This window comes from Maylandia zebra, linkage group LG6, assembly GCF_041146795.1.
Source record: "Maylandia zebra isolate NMK-2024a linkage group LG6, Mzebra_GT3a, whole genome shotgun sequence".
In the NCBI taxonomy this organism is placed as follows: Eukaryota; Metazoa; Chordata; class Actinopteri; order Cichliformes; family Cichlidae; genus Maylandia; species Maylandia zebra.
Genome location: NC_135172.1, coordinates 29,960,397 through 29,984,850, shown reverse-complemented (window position 1 = coordinate 29,984,850; position 24,454 = coordinate 29,960,397). Strand labels below are relative to the sequence as shown.

Genomic DNA, 24,454 nt, shown 5'->3' with positions numbered 1-24,454 from the left:
TATCTGCCTTATATTTTATACAACACATTGTGGGGACCCACTGTAAGGAAAAATAACATGTCAAGTTTGTTTTCTATATAATTTCACAGTAGTGCTATCATGTAAACTAAAGTAATCATAAAAAAAACACCAATGTGTACATCAGCAGAAAATGTTTTTTAAAAAGTGCTGCATCGTGAACATATATCTACCTTATACTGTAACTTTTATGGCTGACCGATCCCTACGAGGGATTAGCAACTTTAACAACTGCTTACAAAAAGGGTGCTAACTTTTCATTAATCAATTCATTAATATTTTATTACAAAGTAATTTTTATCAAGAACACAAAAAAAAAAACAATTCTTACAATCTGAAGAATAAAGTGAAAGACTTCATGGCTTGTTTTAGTGTGAATTTTTGCATTAAAAAGTGCTTACCAGTCAAAATACAGCAATTTGTTCAGTAAAATATAGTTTTATTTCTATGTATGTTTTTTAAAATGCCTTCAGATAGAAAATGTTTAATAAGGCATGTGTAAAGTAATTATCTGGGTAAATGCTACAGAGCTAAGAAACATTTAGGTCCACAACCCCAATTTCCTAAATATACAGGCTATTATGTATTTATTATGTTTGCTTTTTTTTCCATTCTAGCACTGCAAACAATTTTATATTCTCTGAAAAGAGCTTATAATGTTGTTGGTGTCATTCTAGGAAAAGGCTAGCTTTATTGACTTTTTATAACAGAACATACACAATGATCCTGTCTGCCAGTTCTGGCTCAGTGGATCACCACACCTAAGATGCCACACCACGCCTATTTATCCTTTCCATTACTTAATTTCAGCTACTGTAGTGCTATAAAAACCTAATTCAGACTGTCACGGGAAATAAAACTCACCTAGTCTCTTAACATTTATAACAATTAGCGTGGGGCAGTTTGTGCCGGCTGATTGTTATAGATGCTGTCATTACCTGTATGTCAGTTCTGCAGCTGCTTTTAGTCTCCAAACTTTGTGCTGTTTTCAGTGCTTTATAGCTCATTTCTAATGAATGAATGCAAATCTATGTGCAAAAATATTCAGAGCCTTCGCACACCTGGATTTCTGAACTTAATTCCAATATTTCTGGTTGATCTGGCTTTGTTTTCAGTAAATTGGAGTCCCTAAAATGCATTTTAAATGCATAATTAAATTCATATTTAAGTTCTTTATGGACCCTATTTCATAATGCTACCAGCACTATGCTTTACTATGTCTGGGGAAACAGGCCAGGTGGTTTTATCAGTTTTGTCCTGTAAAAATAAATGATTGAGTGTACTTTGATAAGGAAAAGCCAATTTTACCAGTTTAAGACTATAAAACAAAAGAAAGTGCACATAAATAAGATGTCTGAACACTTTTTCAAGCAATTCCACACATTTGTCTAGGTAACCAGTATCTGACGCTCATAATCTTTTATTTCTAGTTTCACTGCATTCCTTCCTCTTTTTAGTGGATAACTTTGCCCCTCCCACTCCCAACCTCTGCAAATTTACTAAAAAGAAATGCATCAAAATGCAGGTGATAAAGTTTTAATTTGTCAGCCTTTCAGCACCTTCTCTTTTAAAAGGTCCAAGATGACCTGCCTCTCTTGGCTCTCAAGCTCAAATCTCCGCTCCCTCTCTTTTCTCTCAGCTCCCAGACGTTCTCTCTCCAGAGTGATCTTACCTGAAAACGTGAAGTGAAAATGGATATCAGCACAATGGCAGCTTGACAATCTTCATAAAATTCTTTTCAGATAAGTTTTAGAGGGTATTGTTTTCAGTTGAGTGGTATTCTTTTTATTAGTATAGACACTAGTATTTTTTTGTTGGTTTTTTTGGCAGGGATAGCTCAGTAGGTAGAGTGGTCGCCCCCATGATTGGAAGGTTGGGGATTCGAATCCACTGAACGGCTACCCTGATGTACCCCTGAGCAAGGTACCGTCCCTACACACTGCTCCCCGGTGCGCCTGCTTAGTGGCTGCCCAATGCTTCACTGAGTGAATGGGTCAAATGCGGAGGAGTAATTTCCCCACGGGGATCAATAAAGTATACATTATTATCATTATTCATGCACACTTGCATTTTAAACATAACATAAAAACCTAAGCATGATGCTTCAGTTCTGCTGAAGTTCAGAATAAGCATCAGTCTGGGGGAAAAAAAAGTTGATTTAAGTGGCTTTGAATCTGGCATGGCAGACAGGATGGTCTCTGTACTTCAAGAAATCCCCTGGGATTTTGCAACACAACCATCTCTAGGGTTTACGGAGAATGGCCAAAAAAGACAAAACATCCAGTGAAAGCAGTTTTCGGTGGGAGAAAATATGTCCCTGATGTCATTAACTCAATAGTAATTCAAGTAACATGTCAAGTAATTCAAATAATAAATAATAAATAATCCGCACATAATTAAAGCTGTTCCAAAGGCACAAGGGCATTCAACCCAGTACTAGCAAAGTGTACCTAATTAAGTGCCCACTGAGTATTCTCATGCCTGGGCTACTGGAAATAAGAAATGAGTGGGAACAATTAAGCACATGTGAAACTAATGAGGGTGAGGCTGGCAAAAATTTAATAAATAAATAAATAACACTGAACTATAAAGGCTTACTAGACATGAAGACATAGACAGGGGAATAGAGAAAACAGCAACTAAGATAACTATAAGTATGAAGGTGATAACAAAACCAGCAGATATTACAAGGACTATGGCAAAAATCATACTTCTCTGAATCTCCAGTTCCTCACGGCGCAAGGCGAGCTCTTCTTCTCGAAGCCGCTGCTCCGCCTCTGAGCGTTTCTCCAAGAAGCTGAGAATCTCAGAGTAGGTCTGGCAGCAGCACTGGCAGGGCCGCTTGGCTGTGGGTGCTGCTGACAGCTCTGTCATTTCCTCACGCTCTTCTTCTTGTTCTGTAATTAAATGAAAATTCAGGCTACTGTTCCTAAAGCTACCATAGCAGAAATAGAAAAATTTGATCTTTTTTTTTTAAAGGGTCTTTACCTTGAATCACAATTTTAACTGAAAAATCCTGGTGATTTAATGAGCGATAACCACGACACTCTGTAAACTGTCTTTCCCAGCTGTTATGACACTAAGATTTAGACATTAAACAGCATCTGTGACACCAGTGTGGATGGTTACACATCCTTTGCCCCTGTGTTTCGAATCTGCTCACCTGCAGTGGTTGTTTGCGGGATTGTGATGTTGGGTTTGTCCTGTTCTGGTAGAGTTAGTTCTTCTGCGACTCGATTTCTCCGCTCTTCATCCTAAGAAATATAAGGGAGAGATCTGTTCAACAACAAAGAATACATACATTTTACTCAATGTCTTTGCTTACTTTATGATTGTGAATATGATCCTTTGGGTAAAAATGCTGCAACAAATGACTTGAGCTTGATTGTGCTACATGTAGTGATTTTTAGCTGCTTCCTTATTTCCTAGATGTTTGATTTGAGAGATTTTTATGCCAGATGCCCTTCCTTTGTGACTTGTAATTCTGGGTATAAGCTAAACTATGAGCAGCAAAATAGGCAGATCGTTGCAGAGAATGTTAAAGTGTTTTCATTCTTAATGTTCCCATTAATCTGGTCAGCCATATTTCCATAAATCTGTAACTGTATAGAAAAAAAGTGAAATACTGTAACTTAAGTGATTTATCTACCCCTCTAAAGCAACCCTCTGAGGTCTATGTTGTAAAAAAGGGGAAAAAAAATCACATTTTCTTCCACAGAAGAAAGCACCTTTCTCAAAAATACAGGGTTGCAGTAGGGTTGGGATTACGGTTATCACTTATGATGACTTAGGCCTTATTAAAAAAGGCATTTTTTACACTAGCATTGTAGTACACATACACATGCTCCTCTCTCTCTGCTGACACAATAATAATACTACTCACCTGGTACTTTGTGCCATCATTGCTGACTATGAGTCCCTTCTCAGCTTCCAGCTCCAAAACTTCATGGAGCAGATCCTCCTTCTGGGCATACAATCTCTCTGTTCCAAACCTGAGTAAAGGAAAAGCACACACGTGTGCTCAAACTAAAACTTGCTAGTAAAGCCAGTAGTGTACATCATGCATACGGTGCAAAGATTTCTTTACTCCTGGCTTTGGCATTGTGTTGACTGAACCAACCTGCGTAGGCTGGGAAAGTCTTGTTTCTTGTAGTAGTCTAGCAGCAGCATGGTTCTCTCCCTACATCTCCTGGCATCCACCTCAAAGTTTTCCTCTTGGAGGGCAGCAGTGATAATCTCGCCCACGCGTGCCCAAATCCGTCCTGAAATCAATCAGTTCACACATTCATTAATGTATACAGGAGGTTTGTAATACCGACACATTTAACAACTTGAAGAAAATACATTTATACAACTTTTTTTCCCCCACCACACACATTTATCATGCAGAAAATGCAGTTGTCGGCATTCAAGCACAAGTCATTAAAAAAAAAGACAAACCTGGCTCTTTGGAGGCAAAGGGATTCTGTGCAATAACCTCTCGCAGAAGGATGATGTCATGGCGTGCTGAAAACCGCACCTGCCGCTTTCGTGGGGTTGTGGAAGGACAAGCGAGGGGGAAACCTTAAGATGGAAATAGAACAGAATAACTTTTCCAAAATAGTAGAAAAGAACATGCTGAAATACAGCAAGGTGTATTGGTGATCTGATATTCTTCATACACAGTGGGCTTAGTTAAGGTCCTCTTGACCTCTGACCTACTTGAAAATCAAACATGAATTTGACTCTGTGGCATTATAGTTCTCTTAATTTGCACGACACCTAAAAAATCTAGAGTAATCTTGAAAATCAAAGAAAAAAAAAACCTGCACTTCCTGACGTAGACTTCCTGCGAAATATTAAACCGCATGTGTTTTGATTAAAATAGAATTAAAGTCTATTTGTTTATTTGTTTGGATTATTTTCCTTAATTCACTGTTACCTGTTTAATTGTGCAATTGCATGTTACTGCTTGTTAATGGAAAAGACATAACAAACCACGATGGAGAATAAACTGGGCCTTTGTATTGGAGAAGAGAGGTTAAATGGCAAAGGCAGTGTGCCAGTTGCAGAACTGCGATTTGACAGATGACAGCAACTCTGTGACTACACTGTCTCACACTGTGTACAAGCTGACAGTAGCCTGCAGCTACGACAGATTAATCAGAGAAGCGAGACAACCTGTAAAGCACTGATAGCGCCACTGTGGCTACAGCAAATTTAATGCCGAACCAAATGCGTAAGAGGAGGAGGAGCATCTCTGCACTAATCGAGAGCAGCAGCAAATGCTGTTTAGGAGATGTTATTTAAGTGGCTGAAAGGCGCGTTAGACGTGGAGGTGGAATGAATCTCACCGTTGTTGATCGGCACTTCCACCACTACCCGTTCCATGTTTCTGTTTGGTGCATCCGGGAACCGCCTGACGTGCACGGTACACGTCCACTCACCAGTACCGGTTCCCTACTGACGTGTAACTCAACTTGGCAGAGAATCACAATGTGGTACCGCTCTTCTTCTTTAGTTGCGCTTACTCTGTTTGACCACAAGATGAAGCCAGAGGACAGCAGGTCGAATGCTGAAGTACGCGTATAGATGACTTCTGCTACTGATTTATCGGAACGTAGTAACAGCATATGGCTCCAGAGAGTACCAAGCGCTCAAAATAGATGATATTTATCAGCCGTGAGATATTGACAAGGGGTATTAATCATAGCCGGCCGAAGGTTGTATTGGCTGCCTCTATTATTAATAACAGACTAATTCTAATTCATGCAAAAATGCTTGTGCAACTGTCTCACAATTTTTTTTACATTATAAAAAAATTATAATAAAAACAGTGTAGGCAGCAATAATTCATGTCTGCTGAAGGCAAGGTCATAATAACTCAAAAGATGCTTGTAGTGCTATTAGTGACTGTCATTACAATGCATTGTCCATCAAACTGTTTGTACTGTATCAACAGTTACAAACTGTCAAATGAAGCTTATATAACATTTGTTACATATAGTGAATCAAATTTCAAGTCAATTTTATATATGGTCCAAAATCACAAATCAAATTTCAAGTTTGAGGTAAACTTGTTCCTTCCCTCTATACTGATTTGCTCCTGCGTCTCTATTTCTGCTTCTTTTATGTCCTTATGTTATCCTTAGCATTTTAGAGTAACTCCTAGTTTCCAAAGTCATTATTTAAATGTGACCCAAAGGAGGTATCCATTTCAATAGGAATGTTTAATGCTAATGCAAAACAAAATCTTTCTATACATGTAACAATAGGACCCAAGACAATTAACAGATCTACTTTATTAAATACATGTAAAACTATAAAATTGTACGATCGTAGGTGGAAGACATGATAAGCGCTGCAGGGAATCTATTAAAAACTAACACCATGTGTCACACGTTAAAGGCACGGCAACCTACACCTAAACAGCTATATGTAATATACTCCACACACATTAGCAATGCTCTAACAAACTATAAATACATGGCATTTTGTACAGTAATGTATTGTTAATTATAAAAACAGTATGCAAATACTGAGAGAAAAATAACCATCCATCTATCCATCCAGCCACTTCCTCCAGCTCATCCAGAGGGACACCGAGATGTTCCCAAGGGCCGAGAGATATAATTTCTCCTGCAAGTCCTGGATGTACCCCAGGGCCTCCTCCTAGAAGGAATACCTCACCTAAATGGTAAATGGCCTGTATTTGTATAGCTCTTTACTTAGTCCCTAAGGACCCCAAAGCGCTTTACACGTTCAGTCATCCACCCATTCAAACACATTCACACACCGGTGATGGCAAGCTACATTGTAGCCACAGCTGCCCTGGGGTGCACTGACAGGCGAGGCTGGCGGACACTGGCGCCACCGGGCCCTCTGACCATCTAGGAGGTGTCCAGTAGCCATTCTAGTCAGATGTCTTAACCACTTCAGCTGGCTCCTTTCAATGTGGAGGAGCAGCATTTCAGCCACTCTTCAACAAAACTAATTTCTGCAACCTGTTTTTGTGACCTTACTATTTCAATCAATATATGTGACCCAATGACGCCAACAGAACCACATCATCTGCAAAAAGCAAAGATGAGACCCTCCAACAATTGGCTATGCCCAGGTATTCTATCCATAAAAACTATGCACAGATTCAGTGACAGGGCAGCCATGGTGGAGTCCAACACCCTCCAGAAATAAATCTAACTTACTGCCGGCAGTATGAACCAAGCTCTCGCAAAAGTTAAACAGGGACTGATTGGCCCATAACAACTGGCCAGACACCCCCCACAGGATAACCAGAGGGACCAGGTTGAATGCCTTCTCCAAGTCGACAAAGCACATGTAGACTGGTTGGGCACCCTCAAATGTCCTCAAGAGCAGCGGTCCCCCAACCCCTGGGCTGGTACTGGTCCGTGAGTCGTTTAGTACCAGGCCGCAAGAGTTGAGGCTTGGGTGTGAAATTTATGGCTTTCAGGGTTTTTGCTTTTATCGTTAACTCGGTTTACCTGGGTTTTTCCCCGTGTGTTATGAATAAATCTTCCTTTTTTGGTACCAGTACTGTTTTTATTTCCCTATATTTATCCGCGACACCTTAAAGGCCGGTCCATGAAAATATTTTTGTACATAAACCAGGGACCGCTGCTCAAGAGGATAAAGAGCTGGTTGTTTCTGCTGGATCAGAGGTTGACTAACAGGTATGCTCTCCTCTCCAGTACCCTGGGATAGACTTTCCCAGGGATGCTGACGAGTGTGATCCGCCTGTAGTTGGAGCACACCCTGCAGTCCTCCATCTTAAACAGGGAACCACCACTCCAGGCAGTTTTACAAACCAGTTGTTTTTAATATTTTTATGATGGACACAAAGACTCATGAAAAGCTCTCCATGGATCATTAATGAAAATGTTTTGTGGTGTTTATTTTGGTTGTTTTGTGCAGACTGCTCATGTATTGTGCATTTGTAATGTGGTTTCCAGTCTTGGTGTGACCAAGAAGAGGTGTAGACAGCAAGAGGCCACCATGACAGATTCTCGCAGCGATTAATCACATCAGGCCAGCGTTAACCTTCAATGTGGCTGTTGAATAAATTCACATACAAATAACCTTGCTGTAAAAGGACTAATGTATATGCAAGGACAGGCAGTCATATTTTGCAAAGAAAGCTCTTTATGGAGATTACAGTAGGAACCCTAAAATAAAACTACTGTATAATAACAATGCTGTAAATGCTACATGCTGTAAAGCTTTAATTCTCCGTAAAATATTTTACAGTAAGAAACTATAGGGCTGTAAATAACACTGTATACAAATATAAATATAGGCCATTTAACAAACATTGCAAATTCTTAGTATACCTAACATGCAAATAGAAAAAAACATGAATGAAAAACTAAGGAGTAAATATAGGTAAAGAAACTGCACTGCTTCGGTTAAGCTTTGTGGCCATATTTAGCATACCCTTTCCAAAAACCACAGGTAGACCTAATGGTGCTCACACACTCACGCTCTGTCATTGCTACTTGTGCAAGCAAAACCACACTAGCATGACATTGCTGCTGACATAATGTCAGGCAAGTAAACAGGGACCCAGACCTGGCAACCCGCTGCATTGCAATCATTTGATTATTTGGTTGAGGGAGTGTTTTGCAACCACATTAGGAGGTGTGGGGGACGGAAACAGAGGGAGTGTGTAGGGAGGGCTTAGGGGAATGAGTCAGAGTTGCTTTTTATAAACGACAGGAAATCAGTTTCCCATATTAGTTACTTTTGGAGAGCGTTAATTAAACATGGCAGCCTTCCAAGTAAAGGCGCTAACACTGCAAAAGCTGTCATTACCTCTGACTTATCGGGCCATTCCCTGACTGAAAGGAGATAACAGGTAATATGAACTGGAAACAATACATTAGTAGCTGGAAACAATATGCAATCTAACAGACACTGACTAACAGAGAAAAATGAATAATGTTATCACCAAACGCACATAACCTGTGTTTATACAGTACAAACCATCGCCATGGTTATGCATATAAAAGAATATGACACAGTCAGGCTGTAGCAGCCTGTGTGCCAGCAGCTGGCATCCTTGGTGCTCAGATGTCAGTGGACTGTTAATTAGCCAGGACACACAGTGCTGGTCATGCTGGGATCAAAGAACTTTTCCAGTAAGTGTTTCAGGGAAAAGTGACCACCACAAGAACAACATGAGGAGTTTTTCCTTTTAGCACCAATCTGACAGCTTTTTAAAATGCCTCCTCGCAACTTTTCTTGCTCCATTTAATGACCATGCTTCTGCCTTTCACCCATTCTCCCTTTTTCCCATGGTATTATTGTGTGTGTGTGTGTGTGTGTGTGTGTGTGTGTGTGTGTGTGTGTGTGTGTGTGTGTGTGTGTGTGTGTGTGTGTGTGTGTGTGCGAGTGTTTTGTTCAGTTTTAGCTATTTGTGTCTTTAAGCACTTTGTAACAAACAAGCCTCATAGAATGATGGAAAATATGCCTGGTGCTACGAGTAGAAATGAGACAGACACATTCTACTTTTCTCATCTGGTGTCTAAGTAAGAAATAAATCTAGAACAGTATAAGTGGTATTTGTAATTGTATGCAGAGGTTTCTTTGTGTGTGCGTGTGTGTGTGTGTGCGCGTGTGAACAAGCGACAGAGAGAGAGAGAGAGGAAGAGAAAGAAATTGTGGTATCCATGGCAGCAAGTGGGTTTCATTTCCTTTTTGCCCTTTTTATTCAGTGCTACTCATCTACGTCCTTGCAAAGTCACATGCATTACTGAACACTTCAGTCACTGTCAGGCTGCTTGACACTATAATATTCAAGGGCTGAATGTACACATTTAGATTCAGCAGGTGTTCTCGCCATCTTCTGTTCCTCCGAATCCAGCAAAGTTTGTTATCTAGCACGCCCTAATAAATGAGATGAATATGCTATTATAGTTTAGTATTGTTGCTGCAACTGTGCAATGACAGCTACTCTATAGTGCTCATTATGCCGAGGCACAGAAGCAAGAATATTTATATCACTCCACACAAACATTCAATCATTCTCTGTAATTCTCCCTTACAAACAGACACGTGCCATCTCTTCATACACACAGTATCTGTGCCCAAGGCCTGTGTGATTATGACATTTGAATGGCAGGCCTGCCCTTTTCAGGTGGTGCTCACTGAGAGCTGCCCTTGTGAGAAGTCACAGTGCTTCCACTATAGATGACTAACACCGAAGATGAGACCCCTCTCTAACTCTGTGCCCTCCCACTGCCTTTCTCCCGTCTTCTTCAGCTCCTCTGCTTTCAGCCACTTCAACCCTGCTTCTTAGATCATTTTCTCTCTGTGGCTCCCATCCTGTGAACTCTGCCTAACTCAAGACGTGATGTGGTCTCTTCCAAGAATTCTTCACAGAAATTCTTGGATACCCAGTCTGGGCATGTAGCATTCATTTTCAGTTGGTGGGCTGCTTTTATGTCTAAATGTGAAAATTGAAATAGAATAAACATGACAGACGCTCAAAGTCTCAACACAGAAGAAATGAAGGTCTTTGCAGAGCAGAAAGCTTTATTTATCACTGTGCAGCTCAGTCATAGGAACCAACATAAAAGGCAATATCTGCATGAAAAGAAAGGCGGTATGATGATTTCTTTCCATGCGAATTTGTAAATTGGCCTACCTTTACTAACAAAAAGCTTTTGTTCTAGGAGATGGCTCACATCATCATTTCACTTCATATCTCGGAGAAAGAGAAAATGAAGCCTTCATCAGAGTATACTGTCTTCTCAAAAAACTTGCACAAACCTATATTATGGCTAAGTTTACTTGCTACATCATATTTTAATTTGGCTGTTAGAGACAGTATTTCAATAATCATTGAATCCTTTCTGGACTTTCATGACGCCATCAGACGTGGTTGCTGAGTGATACATGACCCGAGGCTCCATGACAGTGCTGAGACTGATCAAAGGACCCAATCACTCAAGTGAAGAGCCAGCTGTATCCATTTCAAAGTCTAGAAAAGAACTGAAAGCTTGTCGAAGAGACATCATTTAAACCAATTAGATAGATTTAGGGGTCTCAAACAGAATCTACTTTAGAGACATGTATCCTCAGCATATCTACATTTCAACTGAGTAAAACAATCTCATGTTTACTTAATCTCTGTTTTGTAGATGATCCGAAAGAGTGCGGGAGAGTTTCAGATGCTTTGGAAATCCAGAATATTGAAAAAAATAATGGAAGTGGCAATAGTAATTTTATTTCGTTCTCCGCCTGCCTTTCATGATAGCAATTGCCTTTGGATGTGTTACACTTTTGAAGTCTCATCTCTCTGATCCGTCCAACTTTCCTCACTGTTCCATTCTAAAGATGTGGGTTTCCATGGCGACAACTCCTCTTTGCAACACAAAGAGATGCAAGATAGCTTAATTGGTCACTACATCCATGAACTCCATGTCCTGTATATATGACTCATTGTGCACTAAAGACCTTTATCTACAAGACCCCACGTCCTGAGAGTACAGTGGCATATGTACGGCTTTGTGTCTCGATATTGAACAACACTGCTGTCATCGATGTCAACTTGTTAGGGCTAGGTTTAGTCATTTTTGCCAAAATCTCAAACACCAATATGCGCTTTCCTTTTACCCAAACCTGTCTTGCCAAAAGCCACCCTCCTTGAGCCTGGCTAGCTTACCAATCATTTAAGAATAATAGAGAGAAATAGATGACTAACTCTTCCTTCACAAACCACCACTATTCAAAAGGTCATACCTATTTGGATCTAGAGTCAGATCACAGGCAACTTCCTCCTGACAGAGCTCCCGATTAATGCCAGATTCATTATTGTAGTGTTCATAATGCAAATAACATTATAGCGGTGTCTAGAATCCTGCTGACTCATACACACATATTGAGGAGATGACAATAATCATAGTTCAGTGAAGCATCCTGATATAAACCTGTGGGCTATAGTAGTTTTTTTTTTCCACTTTTACTTTAAGAGAACGTGCTAACTTACTTACAATGACCAGGGTTAGGAGGTTTCTGTCCTTCAAACCCAATGTGAAAATGACAAATAGATACAAATACACTGGGTTGACCTGCAAAGCCAAGACACAGCTAATAAATTAATAATAAAATAAATATAGATGAAGTTGCTTCCTGAATTCCTGGGATGGATAGCTCACTACGCTGTCATTGCTCGACCCATGCTTTAAAGTCCTTCTTGGAGCTAAAAGTGGAAAAAGGAGTCCTGTGGAAGAGCACTGCAGAGGAGCGCTGTCATTTGGCTTTAGTCTACATGATGGAGCACGTAAAGCCACAGCACTCTTTCAGGAGGGTGAGTCCTGTCTTGGTGAGGGGCGAAGACGTCTGCTGAGCCCGGGTGGGTGCCCTTCTGGTTGGCATACCTGTAACACGGTACAGTGAACTGTGTTGTATTTATGTATTGCAAAAGACATCTACATCTGTGTGCACACATACATACACAGCAAGATCAATCACTGTATACTGTATAAATAAGTTCTGATAATTAATGCATTTATGGCAAAGATCATAAGTGCATATCCTGATGCATGCTTAATCAACTAACTAAGGAAATTCCTCAGAAACTGATTCTGTTCATCTGGAAGAAGCGAAACCCAAGTGACAGCAGAATGCAGGTTTCCCCAACTAGCTAAGACTGAAGAAGTCATTTGGACGAAACATTTCTCCCACTGAAAAACGCTGCATCCAGATGAACAGAATCTATTTTTTGGGAACATAAATACATACATTCTTCAGTCAGGTCTAAAGCACAGTCTCAGCACACCCATTTTCCATTTTATCAGTCGATACTTTCAAAAAAGACAACATTTCAGCTTTCATGACTGAATACCTGTCTTCTTCAGATTTCTTGGCAATTTGGACTTCAGAAAATCTGCCATTTCTTTATCTTCCTCTTTCTCCCTGTAAAAATGAATACACATGTAATACTACAATTACAAAGTAAAACACAAAAAAATGACAAAGCTGTTATGACCTAAATTTCCCCCTGTTCCAGGAATATTAAAAAGAAAATCTTTTCCACAGGTATTCTTTCATTATCCGAAGCATCCTTAAAAATCAAGAAGGCTGGTTTTTACTAAAGCAGAGAGATGAAACATCCTCCCCAGACACCCACTAAATAAGCGAGCTAATGCACCTCTGGCAGTTAAGATTTCCTGGCAAAGGTTTCTATACGCTTAGTGCATATTAGTGAATGTCGCAGTCTCATTTTGTGTTATTTGAATACAGCCCAAATGCAAATAAGTGTATATAACTTGGATACTTGCAGTGTTTATTGTATATGGATATATATCATATGTATTTAAAAGTGATATCTAATGAATTATATTCAGTTATATTACTATTAATGTCTCAAAGATAAAAACTCTCGGGTAAAGATCACAGAGAGATTTCTCCTGTGATAAACAGTCCTGATTTTATAAAAGTAAAGTAAAATAACAGAAGAGAGAGCTTTATATTTATGAGCATGGACAACGTGGCCTTGGGCGCTGTCACATGCATCCTCTCCTCTCTGCACCCATTAACGCACTGCCGTTCTCCTTCTTCGCGGCTCTCACCTTCCCAGCAGCCCTGCGGCTATTTCACAGCATGCCGTCAGCTGCCAGCAGAAAGCGCTGCTCAGACAAACTAACAGTGTTTTATACACTGTGAGATCAAACCTAGAAAACATGCTTATTATTCTACACGTGGTTGTCCACTCGCAGGCAACGTTAGATTTCAAGCTATGCAAATTAAATGTGAAATGTTTGAACCTGTGAGGATGAATATGCTACTCTGGTAGCAAATTCATCCTCACAGCAAAGCATCTGGGTCAACATTTTAAGATGCATTTATTTTCTATTGCTGCAAAATGGACAAACTGGAAGTCGATTACAGTAGATCTCAAAAACAACATGAACTAGTTTGACCTATGGTAAGCCTGCTTTAAACTAATAAGCAATGATGATCCACTATGTGTCATTTCCACATCAGTTGGCTCATTAAACCTATTTCTTTCTTTCTTTCTTTTATTTTTTTTAAATCATCAGGAGCTCCCCTTGCAGAGCTCATTGATGCACCCTGACACATCTTTAATTGAAATGGCTCTCTGCTGTGTGCTCTGTGGGACCCTCTCTGGCAGCAACGCGCCTGAGGAAACATTCAACTTTTTTCATGGGGAGCAAAAGAACTCCTTTGTGGAGACATGCATATTTTGGATGCTGAACTGAGAGAAAAATTTATCAGCATTAGTGACTACTGAGGAGGTGCGAATCTGTGGCTTATCAGTCATTATGAAGATTTTAAGGAGGGATGAAAGATGAAAAAAAAACATATCAAGCTTTTTTCCCTGCATCTACTTCCATGTGATCTGCATATGCATTTGGACTGCATTTTTAATGATTCACTCAGATTTCACGTGTGGAAGTGACCAAAGAACTCCAGTCTAGGCCATCTGTAAATCACTGAGATGAAAGCACACCTGAGACGTTCAAATTCAACATCATCCACGAGGAAATCTCTGGTCTCTACCAGCTTTTGGATCTGCTGTAGCAGCTCTTCCTCCTTCTGCCGGTCATCATTGGACTTGTCATTATCTGGAATAGCACGAAAGAAGACGACATCAGGACTATGTCCCACATTAGCTACTTTGAGTAATATGTTACTGTTTGTGCACGCAGATGAATGAACAGCTAACTATAATAACGCACATGCAAAAATTTTGATTGATCCTTCAGTTGACTTCAGTCATTTATAGTTAAGAGTTAAAATGAAACCTATGGAAAAAGCAAGTCAGTATAAAGGCCAGAAGCAAAGGAAACACTTTATCAAGATCTTTAAAACAATGCACCTAACATTGGTTGAGTTCTTGATCAACCATCAGTGGCTACGTTATTTATTGTAAATTGTTTGCTTCATCTGTTAATAAAAAACAGCACTACAGAGCAGGTTTGGAGAGTCGGATAAGATGTCCATAATTATTTTTGCATCCCTGTTGTTTACTTCCACTTGTTTATGCTAAGCCATAATAAAACTTTTAGATAAAGCATGAATATTAGAAATTTCCTGTCCAGCTGTTTGCCCTGGCTCTTTATGCTAACGTAGCTAAGCACTTGCTGGCTTCAGCTCCAAATGTGTGGTAGTGGAATTGATCTACTCATTCTGTTCTTGGCAACAGAGTGAACAAACCTATTCCCCAATATGTCATCATGATTTTGTTTGTTTGTTTGTTTGTTTTGGTCCAATAGCAGCAATCATGAACACCCAAAGGACTTCTACCTGGTATGGACACTAATTTGTGAAGCTCCTTCTTCAGACGAGTAATCTCTTTGCAGAGCTGAATGTCATCCATCCTGTTCAGGCATGATGGCGTAAAAGAAACACATGCACACATAAACAGAAAAAGAGCACTTATGTAAGCACTGCAGATGATGAAAATCACAGCACTTTTTACACTACATGTTCCAACGTTACTTGTCAGTAACATATTTTGTTTTTTACTAAAGGCTTTTTCTTGTTTTTTTCACATACATATTGCTTCATCCATATATATTGTTAAACAGAATTCATGGTCAGTAGTTTGCCAGGGTATAATGGTTAGGGTTATATTATTTAAAGACAAACCCACTTAAAGAGCTTATTAGACAAATACAGTTCTCATGTAGCCTGGGATAAAGACTAGTGACTCAGAGAATTGATTAATTCAGTCAGAGAAAGGCTTACTAATGGGACTTTACATCATCATTTAGCAGCAAACAGGTATTTGAAACTGATAGTGTCTCTGGAGTAAAAGCAAGCACTCAGTGCAAAATCCTCCAGGCTCTCCAGAGTTTGTGCATAAACCTTCATCCTGCCCCTGAATGTTCATGATGTTCAGCAAGGCCATTACCATCATTACCATCAGCAAGGAGTCATCGTTTGTAATTACCATCTCACTGGGAAATGAGATAATGACCTCATCAAGACATATGGACTTCTTAAGCAACCATTTTCTGTCATGGCAAAAAATAAAAAGAACTGTGCCTGCTGAACAAAAAACCAAAAACATCTTCACCATACACGAAGCACTACTGAATCCCTGGTTGCCATGTCAATAAAATGAGAAAGAGAAATATAATGTGGTCATCATTATCGTCTGGCCTCAACCCCTGCGAGACGCTGTCGATGACCCTTAAAAGTAGATTTATGGGGATGGACGACCGTATTCAAGAGTAAATTCTTGCTTCACTCCTGAATAGGAAAAAAATGAAATTCAAACAGAGAAAGCTTGTTATTGATCTTATATTTAACAAAGGAGGTGACACAATCTTTCTGAGCAGAAATCCCTGAAGCAGGTCTGAGCCAGATAGCCGTTCTCTGTTTCAGTGACCCTTCACAGAATCAGTGTGAGTGGATCATTACTGATAGTGAAGAGGGATGGAAGCCCCTCCGTGCCTTGCTTGTCAAGCAAGAGGCCATCGCATGAACTCTGTATCCTATGAACAGACTTTTATTACAAACCACACACATACACACAGAAAAGGCTACACACACATTCATACATATTACACACATTCATCACTGTCAATAGAAAAAGAGACTCAACGCCACACTTGTCTACCTGTTATGTCAGATCCCATCCTTACATGAGCATCTGATAAAATGGCCAATGGCCAAGAGATGGCGATTTGGAATGGAAACGTAACTTATTAGACAAATAAATAAATAAATAAATAAATAAATAAATAAATAAATAAATAAATCCTGGTATTTGTTTGCATGAGGACCCTTGAAAAAATCTGCTTCAGATTGCTACTCTAGTCTACATGTCCTCCTTATCCACTCTTTCGGTCTTTCAGTCTCCCATTTTTCCATTCGCTTGACTCTTGCTTGCTACTCCACACACGTCACTCCTCGCATTCCCCCTGCCATCTGAGCAGGGCAATTGCCTATCTTCCAGAGGAGTATATGAATAAATATCCATGTATTAGCCAGCTTTGTGGAAGCTGCAGTGGAGCCATTGAAATTGTAATGGGGGTAGTTTAGGGTGTAGCTGATGGGAATTACAGACAAAAAAATTAGAGGAATTATGCCTGAGGTTTTATTTCTGAAACGTGTCCTAAATGATTACACTGCTCTTAATAGGGAAAGCATCATTGCAAATATTATAGGTTGTTTAATTTTTGCACTCATTAAAAACTCTGAATCCTTTATCTTCTTCAGATTTACTACAGAATCTACAAGTTGCCCTCCAGGACTGATGAAGAAAATCAAAAAATTGACTTCAAATAACATTGAGGTGCATTTGAAGCATCTAAACTAAAAATGTACACAGTCATCAAGTTTCAAAACTGACTTCTACAAATCTAATTTAAAATTCTAGTACATCCTAGTAAGTAAATTCATGCCACTCGATCAATCAGTTAATTTTTTTAGCAACATTTTAAGGGTAAGTTTGGATAGATTGCCATGGAAATTTGGTTTTAAAATGTTTATGCATCAGCAAAAATAGGCCCTAGATTACAAATGCATGTTAACGTAATATTAGCATGATAACAAAGTGTCAACATCACGCTCAAAGGCAATCCTAACCACATCTCAGGCAGACCATTTTCAAAGATGTGCAGCTTCTGAAAAGAGCCCAAGATGGATATTTACACTCATGCACCACTGTGCAACCTTCTTGCTCTTATTTTTCTGCTTTGCAGAATACAGAAAGTGCACATTCTTGAATAAGTGACTGCTCTCGGTGCAAATTGTGGCACGATGTACAAAACAAAAAGTATATAAATAACTTTACATCGTCCTCTTTTTTATAGGCTTACCATTATACTCAGTGTAATTATCTATTAGATGTAGATTTAAAAAAAGACCCTACTTGTCAATTGTAAGGTTCGATTTCTCATTTTTACACACCTAGTGGTAAAGATTTAACAATAACACAGTTGGATCTCAATTTTTCATGCATTAATTTTACCTTCTGTTGTGCAATTTTAAGCATAATAATACTGACAAAATAAATCATCTGCCAGCTCAACTAAAATTTAACAAGCAATGAATTTTCACACCCACAGCAAACAATGATTTTAAGTCCTCACATGTATCTGAGCTCTGACTCTCTCCTAACCAGGACATCCCTGATCCTCTCAATCTTAAAGAGCTCCCCCTCGATGTCATCCACGGTGATGGTGGAGTCTGCCATGGACACCACGTCGTCCTCTGAAAGAGAGACAGCGAGAGACTTAGTCTTTCTGAACGTTGGACAAAAGACCACACACTGGAAAAAAATACAACATTCCTAACAAGGCATTTAGATTATAGACTCTTCAGTAGGTTAAAACAAGCCACACACAGATTAGTGATGTGTGCACACTTTTGAAGATGATCTACTGTGGCATTTCAGAACCATAACGCATATGAATTTGCATTTTAAACTGTATAAACAGCTGCAGCAGAAACTGCTGCTAGATGAGCAGAAGAGCAGAGTGTCACAGCCAAATTACCATGTGTCAGCAGCTGGCACAACTTGCATGGCTGTCGCCCCCACACACACATAACTGCATACACACAAACACTTTAATTGCATGATGCGTTGGGCCAGGAAGTAAGGCAGTAAAGCTGTCAACCCCTTCCACTGCAGTTTTGTTTACACTGCCATGTTGTGCTGTACAAAGTCTCTAACTGCCTGTCACAATGCATAAAGAAAAAAAAACATTCTATTCCATGTTGTTATATTTAATGTTTATTAGTAATATTTCACATCATTTTTTAATTTTGCAGTTGCCTGCTTTTAGAATTTCCACATGTGCTGTTCATAAATAAAATTTACAATCTGTGGTATGTGACTATGTGATATCCTTGTTTTGCATAGACTAGAATACACGTACAACATTTAATACTTTTGTGTGTGCTGTGCTTTAAAGACATTTAATAATTAACTGCTGGCCGCAAAATAACTTACAATGAACGCTAATAGGAAGGAACAATGAAACAATTCTCAAATTATTTTTACAACATGCTGAATTTGTGGCATGTTGTAGCACAGAGATCCTTGATAACTTCCAACAAAAGCCTGATGGCTGATATATAAATAAAAAATAAATAAAGCACGGCTGTGAGGAAAAACACTTTAAGGGTGTTTATTTTGCATAGTTTGCCCACCAGAGGGCATTCTGTAACTTCCTTGCTGGCCACGCTTGTGGAAATGTAAACATAACAACCAGTTGGTCTGAGTAAATGGTCTGTAGCGCTTTACTTGGTCCTAAGGACCCCAAAGCGCTTTACACTATACACAATCATCCACCCACTGGTGATGGCAAGCTACAGTGTAGCCACAGCCACCCTGGGGCGCACTGACAGAGGCGAGGCTGCCGGACACTGGGGCCACCGGGCCCTCTGACCACCACCAGTAGGCATCGGGCGAAGTGTCTTGCCCAAGGACACAACGGCCGACGCTGTGGGAGCTGGGGCTCGAACCGGCAACCTTCCGATTACAAGACGAACGCCCAACTCTTGAGCCACGATCGCCCCATAGCCACGATCGCCCCCAGTAAAGTCGCAGAGCTCTACCATTTTATTGGCACTTGTTGTGACAATAAAACAAGTTAATTTTTGAATTGCACTGTTATAATATCTTAGCAAGGAGTCATATTCAGTATCTTATTATTACTCCTATCCTATTCCAGTGTTTTTATAAACATATAATAAATATAATAATAAAGGTTATCTTATAACTAACATAATAAATGTTGGATTTCAGGTGTCTGAAAGAAATAAGAAGTAATTGGCCAACATATCAGCTTGTTAAATCACCAAATATCAGTACAGGTATCAGTCTAAATAATCTGACATCTGTCAGGCTCTAGATTTATCATAAGAAATCAACTGTTAAAACATTAACCCACAATAAAAAATTGCAAAACTTGCTGAAAATAGACACAATCTGTCCCAAAGCATCCAGAAAATTTTGTGTGGTACAAAAAGACAGTACTTCATTGAGAGCAGCTGCTGTACACTGTGAGCAGCAGAAGCAGCTTCACTGAACTCAACCAATAAGCAGCTGCTAATTCAAACATTAAACTGCAACAAATTTCTATCAAAACATTTATTTTAGCATGTAGATCAGAAAACACAGGGAAAAACCTAATACAAATCGAAGCTGACCTTTTTAAAAGTAGATGGCTGAAGACCGACAATGACAGCTACTGTGACTTTATAACTGAAACAGGTCACCTCTTGTCTTGAGTTGTTCCTTTTATCAGTGTAGCGGTGCTGGACACCTGTCACTTCCCTGCAGCGAGCAGCCTTACATTATGGGCTGAGAGGAACACAGCCAGGGAGATACCACTTCTGACAGTCTGTCCCTGTTACCTCCCGAGGTCATTAAAGTCTTTCTATATACACACCATCACTCAGTGGAGCTTTATTATGGAATCTCTATTCAAGCCTCAATTAGCCCTGGGGTGGGGCAGAGCTGTCTAGGTTCAAAGTGCAGTAAAAACACTTATTCTGCACTAGTCTGACAAAAAAGCAGAATAGAAATTCAAACTCCAGGGTGACTTCAGGGTAAAAGCATTAACCATACTTCACGATAACTGCAGGTTTACATGGACTCACATTGCTATGAAAGATTAGCTTGTTTTGTTTTGTTTTTTGCTGCATAAGAGACATATGTGCGACATCACAGATGTGCGACTGGTCTTTTGTGTTTCAATATAATAATTTTTTCCCCCAGCAATTTGGTTCTACTGTCTTACTTAAAAACTGTAAAAACTAGAAATTTGTGTCATGAGGTTTCAAGAAAAGCATTTTGACCTTTGAGCCAGTGTGCTTTCTCACTTTATTTCCAACTATAGAGAATAGGAACTACTCTGACTGTCTATGGAGCCAGTAGGCAATTAGCTCAGCTTATAGCTAACACTTGAAGCGCAGGGAAATCAGTGTTTAACTGAAGCAATCTGTTTCAGTCTCTTTAGCTGCTGTGCCAACTGTGCTCTTCTTGTTATCAAAATTACAGACATGAAATGTCTGCAGTAAAAAGGTGACAATGGATTGTAAAAAAATTAAGTTAAGTGTTCAACCTGTTTTTTCATCTTTTTGACATGGTCACAGCAGTGTGTGCATTTTTCCAAACATTTAGTGAGGCCATTAGCTTTAAGTTAGAAAGCTTTATTGTGGCATGATCGGAGGACTTCACACTTAGTTTTGGGGGTTTAGGTTTCAGTTAGGTGTAGGTAAGTGTTCAGTTTTGGTTCTTAGATGGGATATATAAGGTTTAGATATGGGGATTAAAAAGTGTGTTATTATGGCATAGAGGCAAGTGAAAGAAAAACAAAATAGTCGCTAACAGGACACAGCAGAGTATTTAATCAGCTGGTCACCTGGGTTTTACATAAATGAAATTCACTACTCTGCTGAACTTTCAGAAATCTACACTCCTACCTTGAGAGCTTCCCAGTCTCTCAGTCATTTTCAAACACTGTTTAAAACCTACTTATTCTCACTCTCTTTCAATTCTAGTTGAACAGGGCACTCTGACTTGTATTAACACAGCCTTATTTACTTTATTTGATCATTTTTAGTGTATATTTACTGTTGATGTAGTGATGTATGAATACAGTACAGCACTTTGGTCAGCTGACATTATTTTAAAATAAGCTACAAAAATAAAACTGACTTGTCACAAAAAGACATTGCAGCCACTTTGAAGATAAATATTACAGACAATTCACTACATGTATGCCTACTCTGGTGTTGGCCAGAGGGGCCAATGGCGCGATATGGCAGCCTCGCTTCTGTCAGTCTGCCCCAGGGCAGCTGTGGCTACAACTGTAGCTTGCCTCCACCAGTGTGTGAATGTGAGAGTGAATGAATAGTGGAATTGTACAGCGCTTTGAGGTTCTCGAAAAGCGCTATATAAATGCAATCCATTATTATTATTATTATTATTACTCAAAAACTCGCTGAAGCTTCTTTTTTAAACACGATTATGGATTTTCCTATCTGGGTTAAACACTATAATGTGTCCTGATGTCGTGGAAAACTCTTGGGTTGCTTTTGTAGTGTGCTTTGGGTCATTATCCATTTGCACTGTGAAGTGTGTCCAGTTAGTTTAGCAGCATTTGGACAAATCTGAGCAGAGAGTATAGCCCTGCACACTTCAGAAATCATCCTGTTACTTCTGTCAGGAGTCACATCATCAAAAAACACTCGTAACCTGATCCCACTGGCGTTACAAGCCCAAGCCATAACACTGCCTCCACCATGTTTGACAGATGATGCGGTATACTTTGGATCAAAGATGTACTTTTCTTTTTGCATCATTATAGTGCAAAAAAGGACTTCTTTTCAGAACTGCACAGTGTCTTTTACATTTTTTCCTGACAAAACCTAATTTGGTCTTCCTGTTCTCATATATAAGCAGTGGTGTGCACCTCGTTGTAAACCCTCTGTATTTCCATTTGTGATCGTGGGCCTTTACAATGGTACGTCCACCTGTTGACTTGGTTAAATGCTGTGAAGTTTTTTTTCTCAACCATGGAAATTTCTCTGTCACTATGAATAAGGATTTTCCCATCTGTTTTTAACACTGTATCGTATCCTGAGGTCAGATCTATTATTACATGGGTTGTTAACAAGTCAAATGCACTTTGAATTATATCAGTAGACACAATATGCTCTGCTGCAAAGGCTCTCTAAGACAAGTAATTTTGCCACTGAGCAGTTATGACTCATCACTCGACTTCCTTTACACCTTCTCTCCGTTCTCTCACTCTCACTGCTAGTGTTTCTCATCTGCCTTTGCTTCGCCTCACTCTGTATCTCTCCTACTCTGCCCTGCCCTTCTTTTCATCTAAACCCCTAAAGATGTGAATTAAATTATGAGCTCAGTTTTACTCTTTTCTTTGACTCCAACTTTCTCTCTTACACTGCCCTGATACGTTCTATGCCTAATGAGGCAAACCATCATACTGACAGACAGATCAGCCTGATTAGAGACCCCAAGGCAAACACAGAGGAGAGAGGGGTGGGAAAATCATTTAGTTTAGAGGAAAAACATAGAGGGCTTAACAGAGAGTCTGCAATAAAAAAAGACATTACAATAAAAAAATAAAAATAAAAACAGAAATGCTGCTAATTAACAGTTAAAGTCACTTTCCTTGAAAATAAATTTTCACTTGCCTTTTTTTCCATTCATTATTTGAGTACTAGACTGTTATTCAGACAAATCAAGTCACTGGGCATTATTAATGATTATTAAAAATTGAATTAATGTCATAATGAGGCATAAATGAGTTATCTTTTTAGTTACTAATAGATGATGCCAGCGTCCTGCCAAGACCCACATGTGGGCTATTATTCCTTATTTGAATAGCTGGTCTCTAAGTAACCTCACCTTACTTTTAATTAAGCAAGGAAACAAACAGGCACACACACACACACACACACACACACACACACACACACACACACACACACACACACACACACTGCCACTCAATAGACACCTGTGGATTCTTGACATTTTCTGAGCTGCAGCTTGTTCTGCTACTGGATAAATACATTGATCTGATCTATCAGTGCTGAAAACACTCCCAATTAATTGTTAGGGCCTATTATTGTGTGTTTTACAAATTTACCCATATATTTAGATTACATAGTTGTATAAACACAAGAAATGAACTTTACATAATGCATGTTTGTTAAACGAGGAACGTATGCTAATAAGCGCAAAATGATATAAATATATTCAAAGACAATGCTGTTTTTTAATATGCTCGATACATTAAATTATTACATTTAATCTGTTTTTTTTCCTTTTGTGTGTGTACAAAGCTAATGAGGTCACCACAAGTTCACCGAACAGTTAAGACAGGAGATACTATTTGTAGCAATGCAATGCTAATGAGAACATTTCACACTAAAACCAGAATGCACAGAATTTAGTAATGCTGCAGTAAACTCAAAACACATACACACTTAAGACGTCATTTAAACGTGACTGACATTATCGAAAAGTAATTATAAACCAGCAATTGTTTACTAGATAACCTGCTTTGTGGGTGTCTCTGCTCCATTCAGTGCGCTCCAGTGAACCGTACTGATGCTTCTTATCCATCGGTCCAACAGCTGCTCCTCTATTCTCTGTGCTTCCAATCGCAGAGGCTGGGGAACAGCAAAGACAGCTACAGGGGAGGGTCTCGCAGTTGTTGTGCTTCATTAAGTCATCGCCAGTCAGTCAACAACCTGCTGAGGCAGAGACAGCGAGATGCTTCAGTGATCTCCACCCGCTCCGACAGGTGACGTGTGTGTGCGCGTTTGCAGCCTGCTAGTGTTACTACCTGGTCAACGCAAACGCGGATTGATAGCAAATAAATAGCGTCATCTGGTGGCACGTCACAGTGGGTTTATCATTGAAACAATCGATATGTGATTGAAGCCCAGACTTTTAGATTAAATTAAATGT

The 24,454-nt window shown here is 39.4% G+C and overlaps 2 protein-coding genes across 2 annotated transcripts; both read right to left on the bottom strand.

The window, feature by feature from the left end:
* Positions 1–7: 7 nt before the first annotated feature.
* On the bottom strand, positions 8–5,472 carry si:dkey-45d16.4 (uncharacterized). Its single transcript, XM_004539271.3, has 7 exons — positions 5,352–5,472; positions 4,459–4,581; positions 4,139–4,280; positions 3,902–4,010; positions 3,182–3,272; positions 2,730–2,915; positions 8–1,690 (listed from the first exon to the last, which is right to left on the bottom strand). Exons 1-7 carry the CDS (start codon positions 5,386–5,388, stop codon positions 1,563–1,565), a joined length of 816 nt encoding a protein of 271 aa, XP_004539328.2. The 5' UTR covers positions 5,389–5,472; the 3' UTR covers positions 8–1,562.
* A 5,056-nt stretch (positions 5,473–10,528) lies between these two features.
* pik3r6a (phosphoinositide-3-kinase, regulatory subunit 6a) lies at positions 10,529–24,308 on the bottom strand. The gene is made up of 6 exons (XM_004539272.3): positions 24,040–24,308; positions 18,087–18,207; positions 15,289–15,362; positions 14,492–14,606; positions 12,863–12,933; positions 10,529–12,395 (listed from the first exon to the last, which is right to left on the bottom strand). Exons 1-6 carry the CDS (start codon positions 24,206–24,208, stop codon positions 12,283–12,285), a joined length of 663 nt encoding a protein of 220 aa, XP_004539329.1. The 5' UTR covers positions 24,209–24,308; the 3' UTR covers positions 10,529–12,282.
* Positions 24,309–24,454: the final 146 nt, after the last annotated feature.

Coding starts and splice junctions, on each gene's coding strand:
- si:dkey-45d16.4 (XM_004539271.3), bottom strand. CDS start 5,388: ATGGAACGGGTAGTGGTGGAAGTGCCGATCAACAACG. Junction 4,281..4,458: donor CTTTGCCTCCAAAGAGCCAG/GTTTGTCTTTTT, acceptor GATTGATTTCAG/GACGGATTTGGGCACGCGTG. Junction 1,691..2,729: donor GGAACTGGAGATTCAGAGAA/GTATGATTTTTG, acceptor TCACGTTTTCAG/GTAAGATCACTCTGGAGAGA.
- pik3r6a (XM_004539272.3), bottom strand. CDS start 24,208: ATGAAGCACAACAACTGCGAGACCCTCCCCTGTAGCTGTCTTTGCTGT. Junction 18,208..24,039: donor CAGAGACACCCACAAAGCAG/GTTATCTAGTAA, acceptor TCTCTCTTTCAG/AGGACGACGTGGTGTCCATG. Junction 12,396..12,862: donor AAGAAATCTGAAGAAGACAG/GTATTCAGTCAT, acceptor ACCGTGTTACAG/GTATGCCAACCAGAAGGGCA.